General features: G+C 40.5%; 1 protein-coding gene across 2 annotated transcripts; it reads left to right on the top strand.

The window, feature by feature from the left end:
- Positions 1 to 924: 924 nt before the first annotated feature.
- zc3h12b (zinc finger CCCH-type containing 12B) lies at positions 925 to 17,351 on the top strand. 2 transcript variants are annotated; one of them, XM_008427508.3, is made up of 7 exons: positions 925 to 1,436; positions 3,218 to 3,249; positions 5,060 to 5,870; positions 5,948 to 6,087; positions 6,946 to 7,180; positions 7,741 to 7,847; positions 7,951 to 17,351. In XM_008427508.3, exons 3-7 carry the CDS (start codon positions 5,206 to 5,208, stop codon positions 9,372 to 9,374), a joined length of 2,571 nt encoding a protein of 856 aa, XP_008425730.2. In that variant the 5' UTR covers positions 925 to 1,436; positions 3,218 to 3,249; positions 5,060 to 5,205; the 3' UTR covers positions 9,375 to 17,351. The 2 variants fall into 2 exon arrangements, with proteins under 2 accessions (XP_008425730.2, XP_008425729.2); XM_008427507.3 differs by lacking the exon at positions 3,218 to 3,249.
- Positions 17,352 to 20,988: the final 3,637 nt, after the last annotated feature.

Genomic DNA, 20,988 nt, shown 5'->3' with positions numbered 1-20,988 from the left:
CCTGTTATTTTTTCCCCAATAGGAAATCTTGTCAAACATTCATTTTTATTATTTTTTTGCAAACAAGGGAAAAGTGCAGCAGCCTACTTTTAGTGAGGTGGCCAGCAGTGCAGGGCAGCATGTGAGGGAAGGGCAGCGCTGTGTTGCTCTGTGCTCCACAGCCAGAAAAAGTGCTACACTCTGGCATGAATGAGTTCAACAAGTTGGTGTGTAAAAGCATATTTTGACGTGAAGGCTGTTGTTTAAAACACCTGCTAAATGATGTTCCCAGTTTTAAAAAGGTAGAAGTTCTTTCACATATGATTCTGACTGTTGATAGGGAGTCTGTTCAGAGTGGGCTGGTATGATGCCTTGAATAAAAATATTCCAGTTTTAGAATATTTCTACTTATGTATGTTATATATTTACTCTTATGTACCATACACTTGAGAAAGTCCAAACTTGGACCACTTCTGTCTACCGCTACCTTGTCTGTGTGTTCCTTCAATGTTGAAATCAGGTCTGCTCAGTTTTGTACCACAAATCTGTACTATGCTCTCAAAGTTGAATTTATCATTTGAAAGAGGGGAAAGTGTTACCTTTATTCAGCCAGTTGGTCAGCAGTGTTGAGTAACAAGCTGGGAAACTAATTAGGTTAAATTGGTTTCATCCAATTTCTGGTCAATCCAGCACTTTGACTCATTAGAGCAGGGGTGTCAAACTCCAGTCCTCGAGGGCCGGTGTCCTGCAACTTTTAGAAGTGCCTCTGCTGCACCACACCTGAATAGAATAATTAGGTCATTAGCAAGGCTCTGGAGAACTGAGGAGGTAATTAAGCCATTTGATTCAGGTGTTTTGTACCTGTGGCACATCTAAAAACTGCAGGACAACGGCCCTTCAGGACTGGAGTTTGACACCCCTGCATTAGAGGGACTTTAAAACACAGTGGGAGTTGTTGTGCTTCATCAGAATAAAACGAGGATAAAGACAGAGGGGCCCGTGTGCCATGTGCAGTATTTACATAATCTCCTTGTAAAATGAGCTATTTTGCCTGTCTAATCAGGTTTTATACGACTGCAGATCCACTCAAGCGTTATAATATAAAGATATAACATTTTAAATTCAGTATTTACTTTTATATAAATTTTAAGCGTGAGAAAAACTTTATGAATTTGCCGCAGCTCTTATTTTCGAGGGGTACGTTTGTCTTTCAGCGCACAAACTAAGAGGAGCGACCGTCTAAATTCAGGAGGAGAAAGAAAGCAAAGTTAGCGACGCTATTTTCAGCCCGGTGCCATTTACTTGTTTCCCTCGCGTTATCTGGCAACCCCGAGCTAACTGCGACAGCGCCAATGGCAGCAAAACAGAACTGTTAGAAGCGAGGAGGATGACAGCAACAAGGTGAGAGGAGATGATGAAGAGGATGAGCGCCGTCTGAAGCCAACCATGGCAGCGAGGTATGTGCGCACTGTGAGGAGAGTCGTGATGTGTTGCTGTTGCTTTGCCGTCGTCTTAATTATTAAATGAATGTCAACTTTATCTCAAGTTACGGGTAGTAATCCGGCTAAATTGTTAGCAGATGCTCAGCAGCTGATGCTAACCAGCTTTAGCATCGAGGCGTTAAATGTAGCCTGTGATTGCCCCAAGTTGGCTAATAGAGGGGACGTTAGCTAAGCAGCGTTGCATAGCTTCGATACCGTTAACTTGAGATACCGGGGGTTGCCTGACAGAATAGTAGTAACTCATGTCGACCGTTATTGGATCAATTTCTAGTCATTTCCCAACAGGTTAACTCGCATTGAGCTGGTAGATGTGTATTGTTGAAACGTTGGCTGTGTTGTCTGAGGTTAGCTCAGTGATATTAGAATGTTTGAATAGCATCGTGTGCTAACCGCAACCCGGGCCTGCGGGTGTCAAAGCGGGGATTCTTGCTTAAATTTAGGCTTTAAGGGAATGTTCTGTACGGAACTCTGAACAGTTGTTCAAAAAGTGGCATAAATATAATTCCTCATCCGGTGTCACGTCGTTTAACTTTCCCCTATTTAGGCTGTCTACACTCCAGATGCTTTTTTTTTCTCGTGTTGTCGTGTCAACTTGTTGGACTGCACTGTGCAGCATTATTGACCTCAATACTCAGTAAAATGATCCAGGAGAGACTTTGTCAGTGGGTTTAGTGTATGAATAGAGGTAAAAGTCGGGTCAATGTTTTGAGAAAACTTATATTTAGGTTCGTCTGTGCTTACAACTTTATGATTTTGGATCATTTTTAAAGAAGTAAATGTCCAATGTTTTGTTTTTTTTAGTATTATAAGTTTGCATGATCAAGTTTATGCTAAGACATATCCAGGGAAATCGAAACTGGTTTACTAATCAGTCTGTTATTCCCAACTTGTTTTCAATCTACAACCAGCAGCATGTTCTCCATTGCATTGTTGTACATTTATGAAGTATGAGATGAAAAATTGGGGACATATAGACTTATAAGTGGAGATAATCTTATCATTTATTTTATTTTCTGTTGGAGTCAAATCTGAAACCACTATCAAAGAACCTGCTGAAGATTTTTATTTTATCTGTTGCAGTTCTTGGAATTAAAAAAAAAAGTATAACTTCATCTGTACTTGGAAGAGCAGACCAAATATGGAGGAGCAACTGTGGAACACTTATGTTTCTATCTTGTGTGTTTTCCATAGAAATAAAACATTTGCAAATTTCTGCTTTGTTAGAGCAATGATCAAGTGTTATAGTAGTCATATCTGGTGTAATAAACTATTTAAAAACACATCAAAAGTGATTCTTTTATGATTGTATTTTTTTCTAAATGATAGCCATTGTACCTTTTTTTTCCCCAGGTGCTGTTTTGACTTGCTTGTAAGCAGATATTTTCCAGGTTATTTATTTGGTGTGTGTGTGTGTGTGTGTGTGGAAACGAGCAGTTTGGTCCATCAGTGCGATTTAGTGGAACAATTCTAAGGTGGCAATCAGTTGTTCCTCCTGACACCGCAGCAGAAATGTCACTGGTCCAATGAGTCAGATGATGGGAGCATAGTGCCATCATCTGATCAAAGCCAAAACGTTAATGGGATCATAATATTCCGCTTGGCTGCATGCCCTGGAAGAGATTTTCTTTTGTTGATGCTTCCGAATGAGAAATATCCACTATCACAAAGACGTTATAGTTTTACATTTTTGTTTATTTAGAAGTGAAAAGCTGTCCTCCTTTTTGTGTTGTGTCCAGGAACGTGGTTGTGCTAATGGACTTTTAAGCAGGTAAACATCTAGCCTATTGCAATATTGACTTTTCCTCTGTGTTTATTGCCACATTATTGTCAAGCTGTTTGTCGCTCTCTTTTCTCACCCTTCACTTTGCTTACAGGCAGTTTCTTGCTCTAGGAAAGCGTTTACTCGGGACGAGTTGCAGCATTTCTGCATAAAGCAGCAAAAGAACTGAAAGCGAAACTGATCCGAATTGATAACAGAAGCCAGAGTGCTGATAATGTGCCGCTTATCTGGAAGCAACTTTAGAAAATTTCCAAGTAATGATTTTGGAATCCGTCAGAGGAAAATCAATCTAGTTCAGCTCAACTTGGTGCCGGTGGGGAAAAAAAAAAAAAAAAACGTCCTCGTTGTCCTGCTCCAACTTGTTGCTATGAAACATGAGATGATGCGTATGCAGAGATGGTCCAGAGGCCTTGCTGAGACGAAGACTGTGAATCCGGAGGTGGAAGAGAGAGGATTTGAAAGAGCTCTGCTACTTTGAACATGCGTCGACACGGTCACAAAATGACTCAAGTGAAAGTAGGCAGTGTGAGCTGTTCCACCGTATCTGCCACCGGTTCTCCAAGTTCCACAGCGAATGCCTTGGCCACCTTCCTCTCAGCTTCCTGTTTAGATATTCAGATCACAGCCTCGTCCTTCACCGCCATCGTAAAAGTTGCAATCAGATCCTGTAAGCCCACTCAGATAGAAAAGGACATTAATTTAGCTTTTGACCACCCCTCACCCCCCAACACCGCTGTGTATTATTTCTTTGAGTGGATGGCATTGTGATAGCACAACATGCATTTACTGCAGTTAAAATATCATATTTTCAGTGGTTGGAAAGATAATCAGTGTTATCAGCTTTTGTTTTTGCAAAGTTTGCCGCCTCTGGATGTTTTGCGTTTGAACTGTGGAGTAACCGAAAGCGTTCTGCATTTACTGGCTGTATAAAGAGACATGATGAGCCGTGTTTGTGTTAGTCGTGACTGGTAAAAAGGAGTTAGCTGATGACAAGGCTGTGTTGCTAGGCAACGCACATCATGGGCTGTGCCTCTTGAAGCTTGAAGCTCGCTGTACTCTCTGCAAGACTAGAGGAAAGTGTGTTCCAGTGTGTCTTCTTAATAAAGCACTTCCTATAAAACGCTTGCTTATCAGTAGCTGTGTGTTTTTGTTTTTGAATTTTTTTCAAATGTATTTAAGCAAAACGGTGCTGCACGGTGTACACTGCAGACTCTGCCGCAGAACCGGAATGCTTTACCTTAAAAAGCAGCCCGCGCTCCCGGTGGAATTCGGCTCAGTTCCGATTGTCTGTCGGAGGGCTGGAGGCGCAGGGATACGCTGCTCAGCCCACACGATTTCAGGTTATTCTAACTCGTGCACTCACTTCATGTGTGACTGGCTCAAACATTGCTTGTGAGACCAGTGAGGCTCTTGTGCTCATGGAGAGCAGGTTTGTTCTGTGGAGCATGTGGAGCATTAGCACATTTTGTACCAGACCTGTGGGTTGTTCCATTTTAAACAGCAGTCAGCTGAAGAGACAGTAAAACTTTTCTGCTTATTGCTGGTATTATTTTATTTTCTCCAAAAGCTTAACAGGAACATGAGCAAAGTCTTTGCTGTAGTATTTTTGTTGCATTTGGTGCTATATATGAATATATAATTTATATTTGTGCATTAACATTATAATGTAACATTATAACATTTTTTTCATCGTTTTAATCTGACGCTAAATAAATAAATAGTCTTGATAATAAACGGGAACTTCATGAAAACATCCATATCGCCAATGCTGACCCTTTTGCGTTTTGCTCTTTTACAGGATTACATAGTTCAATTTGTCTGCTGAAAAGGGGAAGAACATCCATTTCGACCTGCGTAACGAGTCTCGACACCAAGTATGATTCCTTGGCAGCGGCGGAGGTGAGGAAGCATGGCGCGGAAAGCTGAGGCGCCGAGACGGCCGTGATGACGGCATGGTCCATGGTGGAGAAGCTCAAAATGGAAAAACGCCCATGCAGGGAGCAGAACATTGACTCAAGAGAGGCCCAGCATGCCACGGACGAGTCCGAGGACGGAAGCAGCTCCGAGAGCGAGTCGGAGGAGCACCAGTGGCGGCGGCAGCAGCAGCCCCACAGGGCTCAGCTGGGCAACAGCAGCTGCAGGAAGAGGGAGCCCCTTGCTGTCACCAAACCCCACCGCCAGCTCTGCCGCTCTCCGTGCCTCGACCGGCCCAGCTTTTCCCAAAGTAGCACCCTGCAAGACTTTCGCGACGACGACTCCAGCAGCGGCAGTGCCGGCGCCGCGTCAGGCCTCAAGCCCGCCAGCGGAAGGGAGTACCAAACCAAGATGGAGTTTGCTTTGAAGCTGGGCTACTCCGGAGACCAGGTGGAGACGGTGCTCAACAAGTTGGGGGCCACGGCGCTCATCAACGACGTTCTCGCCGAGTTGGTCCGCCTCGGGAATAAAGCGGAGCACGAAGCTCAACCCTGCAGCGCCGCCGCCCCGTCAACGTCACGGCCCCCCTGTGTGAAAGAGACCGTCAGTCCGGAAGTTTCAGTAGAAGAAGAATCCATGGATACGTACGATAACCTTCGACCCATCGTCATCGATGGGTCTAACGTGGCGATGAGGTAATGCAGACAATCTGTCCGCCAACTATTCTGATGGATGTGATCCCACTTCATTCAGTGTTGCTGTCTTCTTCCAGCCATGGGAACAAGGAGGTTTTCTCTTGTCGCGGTATCCAGCTGGCGGTCGAGTGGTTTCGAGAGAAAGGGCACAAAGACATCACTGTGTTTGTTCCCGCCTGGAGGAAGGAGCAGTCGAGGCCCGACTCCCTCATCACAGGTATACAACGTTTCCGTAGGCAGCTGCTGTTCTTCCACATCACGGAAAACATCCGAACGTTAAGACTCTTTGATTAGGAGGCGAAATACAACCATTAAAACAAGTTAATAATAAACGGCACCTCACACTGCTTGAACTTCAGACTTGGTCACAGTCCAACCAAACCTCTGTGCTCTGGCATTTTTGGACCAACAGAAAATTTTCAAAATTCTTTTTCTGTAAATACATCTGTGAGTGTTTTGGGGTGTGTCTCCAGAAGCTTCATATTTTTGCTCAGTCTTCTTAACAATAGGAAGGACATCTGTGAGGATCACATTTCAAGTTATGCCACAGATCCTCATTTAGATTTACGTTTAAACTTAAACCGGGCTTTTCTGATACAATTGATGTGAATCTCTGCATTATAGGTCTGGATTCATGTTTTGGGTCAAGTCTTACTGGAATGTTAAGCCCGGCCCAGTTTAGGTCTTCTGCAGCCATGTTTTCAAATGTAATAATTGTTGAATAGTGAATGAAAGTGAGGGGGAAAAAAACATTCTAGACGTGAGTTTTGTTGTTTTTCCAACTTAACTGAACTTTATCTCTTAACTATTTATTTTGGGGCCTTAAAGGGAAGGGGCTGAATACAAATTGCCATGCCATTTTTTTATTGTAATAAACAATGTATAGTTTTTCTTCCACTTCACAATTTTGTGCTTCTTTGTGTTTGTCTAGCATATGCAATTCCAATAGATTACATTGAAGTATCACTTTGCAATATGTCAAAATAAGGAAATACCCATGGGTATAAATACTTTTGCAAGGACTTAAGTTTTATTATTATTATTATTAAATATTTTCAATAAATTTGTCTTTCAGATCAAGAAATCTTGCGCAAACTGGAGAAAGAGAAGATCCTGGTTTTTACCCCGTCTCGAAGAGTCCAGGGCAGGAGAGTGGTGTGCTACGATGATCGCTTCATAGTGAAGCTGGCTTACGATTCTGATGGAATTATTGTGTCAAATGACAACTACAGGGACTTGCAAAATGAGAAGCCAGAGTGGAAAAAATTTATAGAAGAGCGCCTCCTGATGTATTCATTTGTCAATGACAAGTAAGAATCCATAAGTTTGGTAGAAGCAACATTAGACTTGATTCACTGCATGACTGAAGTAATGAATTGTGTTGAATTGGTCTTTGTTAGAAATGTATTGTTTAATTTAAAAGATGTTTATTGGTGTAAAAGGCATTTCGCTTAAATGTGGATGTGGAGCCATCAGTTTATGAACTTAAGCTCAACTTAAACTTTAAATGGCTAAAAAAAATGAAGGAGGCTTTAAAGCTCTCCAATGTTGCTAAATTGAAACAATTCTGAAAAGTCTGCCAAGTAAAAGACTAATTAAAAATCTGTATTTTGTATTTGTACAGATTTTGTTTTTGTCTGCTGTATTTTTTTTTTAAATCTAAAACATTTAAGTGTGACAACAAACTAAAGGTAAACGAAATCTTTAACGGGAAAATGCATTTCCTCCAGGCTCAACCTAGAGCCTTAGCTTTCAGGTCACTGGATGGTAATCTTTGGTTATTTGGAAATTATGATTTATTTCATGTTGTGGCAAATTTTCCCCATTGAATTAGTTGAAATGTTAAAATTAATGGTTCTCTATGTAACAGGTTTATGCCACCTGATGATCCGCTGGGAAGACATGGGCCGAGCTTAGAAAACTTCCTCCGCAAGAAGCCTGTGGTTCCAGAGCACAAAAAGCAGCCTTGCCCTTATGGTAAGCTCCTGTTTAAAACCGCCACATCCTCACAAAAGCCTTAATTGTTTAAAGTTGCTGAAAAGGACCATTTGTTTTTGTTTTGTTATTTTCTTCAAACCAGGAAAAAAGTGCACGTATGGTCATAAGTGCAAATACTACCATCCGGAGCGCGTGAACCAACCACAGCGATCCGTGGCCGACGAGCTGCGAGCCTTCGCCAAACTGTCTGCGGTAAAAACGATGAGCGAAGGGGCTTTGGCTAAATGTGGTACAGGTCCAGCCGCCGTTAAGGGGGACGTCGGCTCCGAAGCGAAACGCGTGGCGCCTAAACGCCAGTCCGACCCCAGCATCCGCTCGGTGGCTTGCGAACCCGTAGAGGCGCTCTCCGTCGCCCGGAAGTCCGAGACGAATTCAGTGCCTTCCCTCGTGTCAGCTCTCAGCGTGCCCACCATGCAGCCCGCCAAGAGCCACGCAGCCGGGGCGTTAAACACCCGCTCAGCCAGCAGCCCCGTTCCAGGCTCTCTGCAGTTTGCACACAACTCTCTAGAGCACATGTCCAGCATACAGTACCCCCCCATTTTAGTCACCAACAGCCACGGCGCCTCCGTGACGTACAGCGAACAGTTCCCCAAGTACGACTCGGTCAGCGACCACGGATACTACTCGCTCCACAGCGATTTCTCCAACATGAGCATGAGCAGCATGCACAACGTGGACAGTTTCTGTAGCATGGAGCACGAGCATGTGTACCAGAGAACCCCCAGCCACTGCCCCGAGTCCTGCCTCAGCCACTCCAACAGCGACTCGTTCTCCTCCTACGGGGAGCTGTACCCGAGCTCCGTGGACAGCAGCCTGGAGGAGAGCATCAAGGGGCAGCAGCAGGCTCCGGCGCAGGCGAGGATGAAGGCCTTCTCCCATGGGTTTCGCCATGACGCGCTCACCAGAGTCCAGAGTTACGGACAGGAGGAACCTAAGCAAGGTCCTCGCAAGCAGTCCGGGGCGCACCTCGCACCTCACATCCAGCACGTCACGGTGGGAGCTCGCTCCTCCTGTCCTGGAGACTACCCGCTCGCCCAGAACGTCCTGCCGCCATTGTCCTCGCAGCCGACGCGGTCTCTAGGGATGACGCGCATGGACAGCATATCGGACTCTCGGCTGTACGACAGCAACCCGATGAGGCAGAGGCGGCCGCCGCTGTGCCGCGAGCAGCACGCGAGCTGGGACCCCCTGCCCTGCGGCAACGAGTCCTACGGATATCACTCGTATCCGCTCAGTAACAGCCTGATGCCGTGTTGCGAGCGGGTGATGGTCCGCAGCATGCCAGACAAAATGGAGCAAATCTGGAACTCACCGTGGGAGAACCTGTCCGCGGCCGAGCACCAAGAGCGGTACGTCATTCCAGATCACCAGTACCAAACATACAGGAACCTCTGCAACATCTTCCCCGTGTACATCGTCCACTCGGTCATGGAGAAGAACCCTCATTTAACAGATCCACAGCAGCTCGCAGCTGTGATCGTCACAAAACTGAGGTCATGCCACTGAGCAGCTTATAGAGTAAATGAGGAATTTGATCAGAGATTAGGCATTTATTCGCTGTGGCTGCATGTGCAGCTCTCAGGAGCTTCTTATTCTGTCTTGTATTGTTGGAAATCGTGTGGATCAGATTATAGGTCTACAAAAAAATGGCATATATTGGGGGGGTAAAAAAAAACAAACTAATGGTAGAAGATGTTTTTTTATCTGAAGTGTAGTGTAGCCGATATGAAAAGTGGAACTCTTTTAAAGGAACTCATTCATAACGCTTTCACACTGCCTGAGCAGGAGCAGCAAAGCTACATTTGTTCAGCGTCACTCAGTTTTAGAGAATATCTAACGGAGTGTTAATACGTTTAATAAGTATTGAATTTTTTTAAACATTCACATAGCATTTCTTATATGTTTTGAATGTACTCATTAAAACAGATTTGGTAGCTATAAATGCGGTGATATGCCTTAACCGTTGCCAAATTATGTCCAATTACAACCAGAAACTTCAGTGTGTTTATTGAAAAGTTATGCGATATGCAAAGGTCTTTAGCCTCTTTTAAACTAATAGCCCTAAATAAAATCCAGTGCAACCTGTTGCCTTCAGACGTGTCAAAAAGGTCGAAAAGCATTCCCCTGAACACACCATCTCCATGGTGACAGCATCATTTTCTTCAGAGGGAGAAGGGAAGGTGGATGGATCTAATGATGGTGCAGTCCTTCAAGAAAACTGTAAAAAAGTAATACTCGGATAGAAGTATGCTTTTCAGGAGGACAACAATCTAAACATTTAGCCAAAACTGCAATGGTAGGATTTATATGAAAGCATATTCTTGTGTTCGAAAAGGTCCCGTCAAAGTCCAGATCTGAATTCTATTAAAAATGTGTGGCATAACTTGCTGTTCATATGCCCTACATGTAATCTGAACAAACTTGAGATTGTTAAAATTTTGCTTATTCTTATTAAACTGAGACTTATTGCTATAATTCCAGTTAAAGATGCTTCTGTTCACTAAGGGGGCTGAATAAGTATGCACACCACAGTATTCACATTTTTATTTGTAAATAAATTTGTTTTTGCATAAGCTGGTGTTGGCATATCATGTCTAAACAACAAAATGAAAGGTCTTGAGAAGCAATTTGTCAAATTTTCACAGCTCTCAGAATACAACAACAAGTAGAAAGCGTTCCTTTCCTTTCTATTCGTCAGTATACAACTACATTAAAGCTGCTGCTTTTATAGAAATGGTGAAGTCGGTTGTACTCTCCAAAGGTACTCTGTTTTCATGGCAGTGGCATGTTTTCCTCTGATGTACTTCTGAGGATGTTAAACTGCTAAAGGTGACGCAGCTCAGTCGCTGCATCTCTTTCTTGAACTTTGCTACCTTAGCTATAGCTTCTTCTCCAATTGGCCTGGCGTTGTTGTTTCTTCTGCTTACGTTGCCAACGGGGCTAAATGAAGAATTGCTTGTTTAGCTCGCTGACTGTAAATGGCCTCGAAGGTAACAAAAACCAAATTGTGACTAAGCGTTGCAGAAACATCCGTACTTACCGAGGCTTATTGCGTGTGCAAAAGAAAGCATTTTTAGAAGTATTAAACTCCCTCTAATAGTTAGGTTTAATAATTGAAATGCTCTCGCTATATATTATTACTATATATTATTATTTTATGAATTAGCTTGCTAGTTTAACCCTAAACATGCTGGTCACATGGCAACAATTTGCTCGGCAACCCATCTCGTCAAGGACACATCTGTGTTTGTCCACATGTAGCTTTCCTGAAGACGCTGCTCAGCCCCTGTGAACACGTTTTGTTTCTGGTGCAGTGGAACTATAAATAGTCTTGCTTTGCAATGCCTCTGTTGTACATAGTACTTGTGATATATAAATATATATACATATATTTTTGTGCATTTATTTTCAAATGAAGTAAGAGGGAGGTAGGTATATACCTCACAGCATGACCTATGAATTTATGGCCTTATATCTGAATGACCTCACGCTTTAGTCATTGTCTGATTGGTTCAAGTGGACGTTGTCATTAAAGCCTCCTAATTTTCAAATGTAAAGCACTATCACAATATCTAAAGAGATATATTTTCTCAAAAAAGCTACTATTTTGGTAGGATTTGACTGTGCACAAAGCAAGCCAAACAGAGATTTGACTTGTAGATGCGTGCACATATTTATGTACATATGATCTCACGAAAGCCATTATTTTAAAGTTATTTATCAGCTGCTAAGAAATGCCAAAAAAAACCAACAGAATTTCTATAGTGTTACGAACTAGCATTACTGCAATTTGTTTTCTAGGGTCAATTGGAGTATAATCAAAAATAGTTCTGTATTTAGGATTTCAAAGTTCCTTTCCTGACCTTATTATGAGCAGCATTCAGGATTTGACTAGGAATATATCTGTCGAATCTCTTGTGCTGGTTGTTTTCAGTGTAAAAGTCATCACTAAGTGTTTGTTCAAACTAGCAGTAGTTCTGTCAACTTCAAGTTTTCTGTGAAGCCGTTGGGTTTTCAGGAGCAGGTTAATTAAGTTTCACACTTTTTACACTCACTCAGTTGTTCCAAGTAGGAAGGAGCCAGTGTGAGAAATGCAGTGAGACCCCTGTTTCACCACAAATGCATAGAACATGCCACAAAATTTAAATAAGTGTATTTTCTGATTTAATTGGGCAACGTACTCTTTCAGTTTTCACACCGTGATAGAAAATACTTTCAAACATCAAATTTGTTGTAAGCCAAGGAAAAAGCAGAGCGCGACGGCAAGTGACAAGGGTTACTATTTCCCAGGTCTGGATTGGTACGAAAAAAAACCCCAGGAAAAATTATTTGTATTTCCGTACTCTATTCATCTATCTCATTTTTAAATATTGTATGCTCCCTTCTGATTCTTCTGTGTATCTGTTCTTCCTTTTTTCCATTTTTCTTTCCTCCCTCATCCTTTTTGGGGTTTTTTGTCTTTCTTTGCACATGTTCTTTCTTGTCTCCTTCCTTTCTTCATTTTTTCCTCCATCCCTCTCTCGCTCCCTCTCTCCCATTTTTTTTTCCAGTTTCCACGTTTAAAGCCTGCTCAACTGTAGAAATAAATGCTCGAGTGAACTCTAGTCTTTTCCATTGTAAACTGTAAGCACAGTTTGAAAGAAGGTCTCAATGGTTATGAAACCGTAACAGTTTTAAACCTTGATGTGTCGCTTGAGGTAGTGGGACGGTGTTTCTCTGACGAAGACCGGGCTCAAAAAGTATACAGTGGAAAGTAAAGCGTTTACGGTGGAAAACTTATGTGTCTGCAGTTTATAGGGGCAACCAATCACTCACACTCTAACAATAAACGCTCCTGAGGATTTGCAGATGACTTGTAACATTTTCCCTCCTAGACGTGGTTGAGTTTACGTTTTAGAAGCAGACCACACCATCTAGTTTCAGTACGTATCAAATTTTAGATGGGATAAAAACATGGCTAATTGTGTGCAAACTGATGTAAGTTGAGAATCTATGCTTTGTGAAAACCAATATAATGTGGTTTATTATGGTCTATGTAATGAATTCATGCCTTAAGCTCTTCTTTTAACCAACCTGGCTTCCTATGTGCATGTCAGTGTGTTCAGTCTTTGAGAAGGGAGTTTTCCTCGCGGCGGTAAACGGCGTCCTCCACATTTGTTGGAAAACCCCTTAAAAGATATTAATATTTTTGCAGTAACAGAATCACAGACTGAAAATGTTGCTCCAATAGATTAGGGAGCTTTTGAGGGTTTTTTTTTTTTTTTTTTTTTTTCCCCCCCCGTTTTCACTATCTGTGACTTGGATCTGGTTTTACATTTTAGTTATTTCTCTGAAAAGTCTGAAAGTCCAGAAAAAGCTGCTGCTTTGTGGCTCAACTTGTTAAAATAGACTTTAAACAGTAGATTTTATTTTTAAAAATCAGCAGAGGTAGGTAAGTAGCTGTTTTTGGTGGAATGACGTGCTCTTGTGTTTCCAATTTTGATGAACAGCTAACCGAAACTGGCTTCTGTGTCATGTCTCTTCTTTTTTTTTTTTACCCCCGTGGAACACAGATAGTACTTTAAATTAACTTTTGGATTAAAACATTTTTTTTAGTTTGAGATTATTTTTGCTGCTATAAAAGATGAATTAATTTTCAGGCAGAGGGTTGCTGGAAATGCAATAGATATTTGTTAAAACCTGCCACAGTGAAGCAATGTCAGCCATCACAGGTTAACTAACGTTTGCATCTGATTTTATATTTATGATGTTACATTTGCCAGATGTAAAGAAAACAAAAACCTGAAGGCTGTAATTATCGTCACATCTTGTAGATTACGTCTTCAAAACTGTAAGCAAAAGGGTTTTCTTTTAAGTCAATAAAGCAAATTTAGAGGCAGAACTTCCTGTAGGGCTTTTAGTGGGAGGCCTGACTGCTGGAATACACACGTGTGTACAGTAACGCATTTCACATGCATACATGCAGCCAGAGTAGAAGTAGTATGGAAGGCTGTGCGTTGCAGCACATTGCTCTCAGGATGCTTTCAGATTTTCCATTTAAAGTCTATTTATGCCAGAAACCATTGGTTACCGTCCACAGTGTGTTCTGATCTAGCAGTGGTTTATTTTGTGAAAAATCCTACATGTAATATGTAGTAAAACCCAAAAGTTAGCTATGTACAGTTCAATATAGCAATGGCATTGCGAAACTTTGTACTTTTCTGTATATTCTCTTTATGCACCTTAAGATCCTGAACAGCGAGCTATAGGGTTGAGCTTTCACGCTGTGCAACTTCAGTGGGATTATTTAGTTGTTTATGTGAGGCAGAACCGCAACATGTGAAGTAAAGTGGCGAGGTTCGGACCAGAAATCTTGTCGGCGATTCAGCAGGTTCCAATCTCCTTATTTTTAATGAGCACCTGCCTCCTCTGTGCTGCCCCCTTCAGGACAAATCGTGAAACGGGCAGCTACAGAAGTCGGTGAAGTTGCACCGTGAAAGCCAATCCGCATAGCAGGGCCGCACTTTGCCTGCTTTTAAAGGGAAATACCACTCATTTTTCTGGATTCAAGGAGGTCATATATTATTGCTATGTTCTTTAATAAGAGAAATCCCCAGACGGTAAGAAAAAGAGCATCAGCTTGTGGTGGTATTACTCGTTAACAGCGCTAACTGTGTGAGCCTCTCGGCGGTGCTTTAAAATATGGATTTATTTTTAATGTTTTGGGTACAACCGTGGTATATGAGCAGTCATAACGCATAAAGAGAAAAAAAAAAATGTTGAATGTGTTCTGCCCAAACGACGTTTTTGGGCTTTGCTGACTTTGTTTTTTTCATGAAAAAAGACGAGGCCACTTGAGGCCGTCTGTCTGTTCATGAGAAGGTGAAACAAACTGCCTAAATGTTTCTACATGTGAAACAATCAGATTGCAAGGCTGCTGTCAAGGTTGTTTCTGGCATTTGGCTAAAGGTTTGCGTGCCATCCTTTTCCCCTGGAGATTACTGGATTATCTGGGGGGAAAAAAAGTGAATCTGAAACCCAGGAAACTTATATTAAAATGAAGATTTTAAAAAAATTTGCTTTTGTCTAATCTGAAAACTGGAACAGTCTTTTGCCCAGATGAACTCGGAGTAATTACCAAACGTGTGTTGAGGTGAGCTTAGTGATATTAGGCACAAAAAATGTACTTGATGGTAAAGTGTCTGGTATATTTAGCATGAATAAAAAGTTCACATGTCCCTTGCAAGTAAAAATTTCATGAAGTCAGCGGTGTAGCTTTAGGTTGTGCATGTGGATAATTCAAATGATGATTAAATTCTATGTGAAAGTTTATTTTTTTCCTTTCTAAGTGATTTTTCTCCACTTATTTTGCACTTTGCAATTTAAAACCCTGAGCTAAATTACTTTATTTTTGTCCTTGGATAAGAAAATCCAGACATATAGATGAGTTTTTGTTTTTTTTAATTCTCCAAAAGTAGTATTTGTGTTCTAAAACCAGATTCACCTCCTAAACTTGACTTATGCTAAACGAAGCACTGAAACTTCTTTTTAAAAGCAAAATAAAGACATTGCAATGCACGGATTAAATCAAAAATGAGTAATTTTACCTGATCAATGATTTACCATTCAGAAAATGACAAAGTAATTATAAAATATTTTGAATAAATGGAGATAATCATGGTAATTCTGTCATTTTGTTCAAATAGCCTGGACTTTATTTTACTAGTACTAGATTAGACTCAATAGGTAAGACCTCAGATAAAACAGAAATGTGCTCGTCATTACTGTATTACTTCACCGTTTGTGCAAGAATAACATATAGAACTAGTGATTTTTATTTGATTTTTTTGAAGAACTATATAAAAAAAACTACTGAAAGTCTGGAAATTTGAGCCAAAAGTACAGCTTTTGCGATGAGAATATTCACAGGTGGATTCCAGAGATTTCTGGGCAATGGACTGCTCCCACAGCTGAAGTAAACCTCTCTCTGTTGCTAAAAAAAATACTTCCAGTGTTCCCGATGCAGAGGTTCGAACTCTAAGGCACCGTTGGTGACGTTTTGCCCCTTCCTTCTGGTTTCAATGTGCCGCAAACAGCTAAGCCACAAATGTCTAGAATTGACTTTTGCTTGTTGATACAAATTGTATCTATACCTTGAATGTAATAAAATATGAAATGTATAATATGAATATAGTTTTATTTAAATGAATGGGAGAGGGGGGGTAATAATGCCATAATGTTTGTGACACTATGTGTCACTGGGAGTAGCCCACTGGTATGTACTAAATCTTACTGGGTACAGTAGTTACTTTGCAGGGACGTTTATGTGCCACTTAAAAGTGCACAGATTCCCTGTGTACAGCAGTAAGCATCGTGTCCTCTCTGTAGATAGTTACACGTGTGTGTGTGTATATGTAGAGAAATGTAACACCTGGGTTATTCATATACTTCTTCAGATAATTTGTGCGTTGCAACCCATGCATCTTCTTCTGAATGAACGTTTTAATGGGAATCTTAAGTATTTTTGGAGATATTTTGCCTAATGAAACAACATGCCAAAGTTATTCTTGGGTGGCTTCGTCAAACATAGTCTCGTATGGTTTTTAGCGCACATGCTGTCGATGGACGACTTGTGTGTTTACACGGACACAGGACGGTGAATCCACACAGGAAGTTAGGAGTAGCTTGGCGAAAAACACAAATCCGGTTTTAGCCTGGTGGTTGAAGGACTAATTCAGAATTTTCCAGGTCCTACCGAGATTTGTGTTTAATGTTTGCTACTCCGGCGCTCTTAAGTTGGTGTTTATTGAAATGTTTGACAGTTGATTTAATGAGCAACCTTTAATGTTCACAAAGCACAGGCGTGTTGAGTCGTGATTTGTTTGACTATTTAATTATTCACAGTGTAATTTAGTAATTTCTGCATCCGGTTTTATTGAGGACTTTAAGGATGATATCGTCAGTTTCATTAAGTTCCGATTGAGCTGTTGTGGGAACAGAGCGAAACCAAAGTGACTCCAGATGTGACGACATATCTGTTGAAAACTGGTTCAAAAGCGTCGTGCGGAATTGCTGGTGTACAAAATGCCACGACGAGGCGTACACACACACACACACACCTAACTCGACTGTACATAAACAGAATTCAGTGTAATACTCAGGTTTAGTCACACAAACTTTATAAATCACAGACTTTGTTGTTTTCTGATGTGGAGAAATGCAGTGGTCAACTCCGTGGAGTAAATGTAGGTCTGTTGTTTGAGTAGACGATGTCTACGGTGTAAAAAGAATAAAAAATAAAACGACAAAAAAAGGGAAATGTACAGCAAGTTTTTGTGTTGTGATGATCAGCAGTATTGTTATCCACACTGACTGGAATAAGCATTGATTTTATAGATCAAAATGAACAAAAATACTAGAGTATTTGAGACTGTGGGCTCAAACAAAATGTAAGTCTTAATGACAAACTGTGTTTCTCCATAAATAAAGCAAACCTCTGTTCAACCATTGTTTGGTCTTTCTTTTTAACTTTTGACTAAAAACAGGATGTTAAGGACGAGTAGGAGTTGAAGTCACACACACACACACATATATATATATATATATATATATAAATTTGGGACTTTTGAAGACTGATTTATAACTATTATTGCAGTAATCGATTATTCTGATGACTTATCAATTAATCAGAATAATTGACACAATCCTCAATTTTTTTTTCATCTAGCCACTTTATTCAGTACATACATGAAAAAATACAAATACATTCTATTTTAAATTAAAAAAAATATTGCCTAAAATGCACGAACATTGAAAAAGTACTTCTAAAATCAATATGTGAAGAACTCTGCTCTTTTTCTTTGACTCAATACCATGTAGAGCTGATCTGTTGATTTATTTATTTATTTTTGATTAACTGATTCATATTAAAAGGTGCTTAGTAGGAGATTCATTTTACGGAATTTGAACCAGGTGAAGATAGAAATTACGCCCCTTGAGGAGTTCTGGGTACAACATACTTACAGAAAAAGGGTTCTTTATGTTAAATATAAAATGTATGTGTTTTTATGTAGTTTTGGCTTAATTGCTGCTCTGAGTGAATTGTTCTTTACAGCAAATGACCTTTTACTGAGTGGGTATAGTCCATTAACGATTGATCGGTTGGTAAATTGGTTAACGATTATTTCAAAATTAATCCGATTAATCGTTTTGGACCTGCTGATTTACATGTTCTTTTTCAAGTGAAGGGGCACAAGTTTACAATTTGTATTCACCTTCTCCTTTCCACTACGGAAGAGGATTAGGGCCACTGGGAAAAATATATATATACTCTGACTTTAATCTCAGAATTCCGAGATTAAAGTCAGAACTGTTTTATTTTATTTTTTTCCAGTGGCCCTAATCCTTTTCCATATTTCCACACGCTTAAATGAATATATATATATATATATATATATAGAGAGAGAGAGAGAGAGAGAGAGAGAGAGACTAGAATACATGCATATACCTGCACCAATTTTGGATAAAGTCTGCATTAAAAAAAACAACAACAAAGGCTTTGGTATAATCCTGGCTGGATATTTTACCAGTCTTCTTCTTAGTCCACATACTTCCAATTGGTTGTTTCAATACCAAAATCAGCTTTAATGTTTTTGGGATAATTGTCCTGCTGAGATACCAGATAGTGTCCAAGTTTCAGCCATCAAACTGCTGATAATGAGTTAAAGTTGTGAATAAGTTTTGCCACACTTCCTGCTTTTTATTTTGTTTTGGCCCATCATTAAAAAAATAAAAATAAAAAATCCAATAAAATACATTGTAAATTTTGGTTTCATGTGATAGAACTGATGCGCCATCTGCTGGTGGATAGCTGTAACAGCAGCACCAGGATTTTACTTCAATAAAAGAAAATCTTACACAGAAATGTATGTTTATATCATCCTACATTTATCCTTGAATTCTTAAAATGTCAAATTAATTTTAAAAATTTTAAGTTGGCCTTAATATGCCTTAAATTTTGTCATGGAATGACTATTTCATCTTGTATGTCTTATGTAGATTTTTATTTTTTTTTGCCTCGCAGAGCTTTCCATCAGGCAACAACGTCATTACATTTTTCTGTCTCAAGATGGTTCAGGCTACCGCTAACCGGTAGCTTGTAGCTATTTTCCATCTATGTGCAAATTTATCACCAGTTGACTGGACTACATTTGCCAACACCAGTCTTAATTTATAATTTTTTTCAGTGGCCCTAATCCTTTTCCGTAGTTTTGTATGGGTGATTTCTACCAAAGAACAAAATCAAACCAAATATTTTTTTTTTTACATTTCTTTTGGTGTGCACATGCATAATCTACAACTCAAGGAAAAAAAAGACAAAGATCTGAACTCATGTGCTGTCTCCAGATAAGAGCTTCCTCAGTTAAAAGGATAATTAGATATATTCGGCAATGTCCGTCTCCCTTCAAGGGGATGCGCAGGAACGATGGCCTCGACCTTGACCGTGGAGAGAGCACATTATCTTGATGAGGATGTGAGAGCAGCACGGTGCTTATTCAAGTGAACCGAGACGGTGGGAGGTCATCTCGCCCTGGGAGAGGAAGCATGAGTCAACACTAGAACGCAGTGACGCCTCAGTGCTGCGCACCAGTCAGTCTGCAGAGACTCATTCATGTAGCCACCGGTGTTTTCCACTGTAGTGTCGGGGAGTGCCGGTATTGTCTCTGTTCGGTGGGGTTCTGCACACACCGTGTGCAACACAGAGAAGGTGGGTTTTGATGAGTCATTCAGAGAAAGTCTCAGTTGGCCTGCAGTTTCCGCCTCTCGTGATTGTGAGAACCCGAGGGGGGCGAGACGTTTGAGTCCCGCTGATCCAGCTGCAGTTCAGTTAATAACTCTCTGACATTTCTGGGGTTGCCGTTTACTGTCTGTCCTCACTGTACTGGAAGATTTTACATTTAACAGGCATTTAATTAACTGCAAACATGCACTGGACACAGAATGCAGAATGCTGTGTGGTCGACAAGTAACATTTGAACAAAAGTTAACTTTAACTCATTTGCTGCTAATCACTTCTTTTTGGATTTTTTTTTGTGTGCATTTTTATAAGACTGAAGAAAGCACACAAAATGGTGGAATTTTAGCTATTCCTCCTTGCACGATCTCCAAAGTTCTGGATTTTCTCTTCTTTCCAGTTTAACCTCACACGTTTTCCAAAGGATTTAGGTTTTGGAACTGAGGGAATTATGGAAGAAGATTGATGTTATGTCTGGTGAACATAAATTATTATGAATTACAAATTATTTCAATTAGTAAAGACAAATAATTGAAGTTGCCTGGCATGCTCACACAGTTTTATGACACCATATATTTTCATGTGGTTTCCACCATACTTAAAAATACATATACGGTGCTTTTTCACATGTTCATCCGTAATTCTATCTACAACAAACCCACTTGAAGTCACAAAAAAATTCAATATTGACCATTTGACTCTATACCAGAGCTATGGTTTCAGGTAAAATCCCAGTAGATTTTTGGAAGCTCCTCTTGAATCATGTCCTGAAACACCAGCATTTAACCAAAAGTGACAGAAGCTTCGACATCTAAATATATGAAACCCTAAACTGTCCAGGGCATGGCAAGCTTGCATCGAGTTGCAGCCGTGCAGCTTTGGCGGCGGTGCATCGTCTGCATCGTCTGCTGAAGAGGTGAGATCGCCCTGCAGACGATCAGATTCAGAGATTCTTTCTCCGAGAGGAGGACAATGCCTTAACGTATGGTTTTGATCTGCACAGCACAAACCTGTGTTATTAATAATTATAAAATGAGCAATGTCTGAAAACAAATGTAACAGGTAATAATGGCCAGAAATAAATGATTAAAATAGTGATCAAAATCTCAAACCGGAGAAGCCTACAGAACTTACCACAAATACATCTGATAGCATACATTTAAAAAAATAAAATAAAAGTGCAATATTTCAGAATTTAGCCAAACTATCTGATTAAAACTGAACAAATTTTAGTTAGAAATTCCCACTAAAAGAACCTCCAAGGCTGAAGAACCAACATGCGCTGATAGGTGGCGGTAAAATTCATAAATGACTCTCAGTCATTATTTCTTCCAGCAAGGACAACGT

Source organism: Poecilia reticulata, chromosome 14 (assembly GCF_904066995.2).
Source record: "Poecilia reticulata chromosome 14, P_reticulata-male-v2, whole genome shotgun sequence".
In the NCBI taxonomy this organism is placed as follows: Eukaryota; Metazoa; Chordata; class Actinopteri; order Cyprinodontiformes; family Poeciliidae; genus Poecilia; species Poecilia reticulata.
Note: the sequence above shows the minus strand (reverse complement) of the source record. Positions and strands in the feature narration are given on the sequence as shown.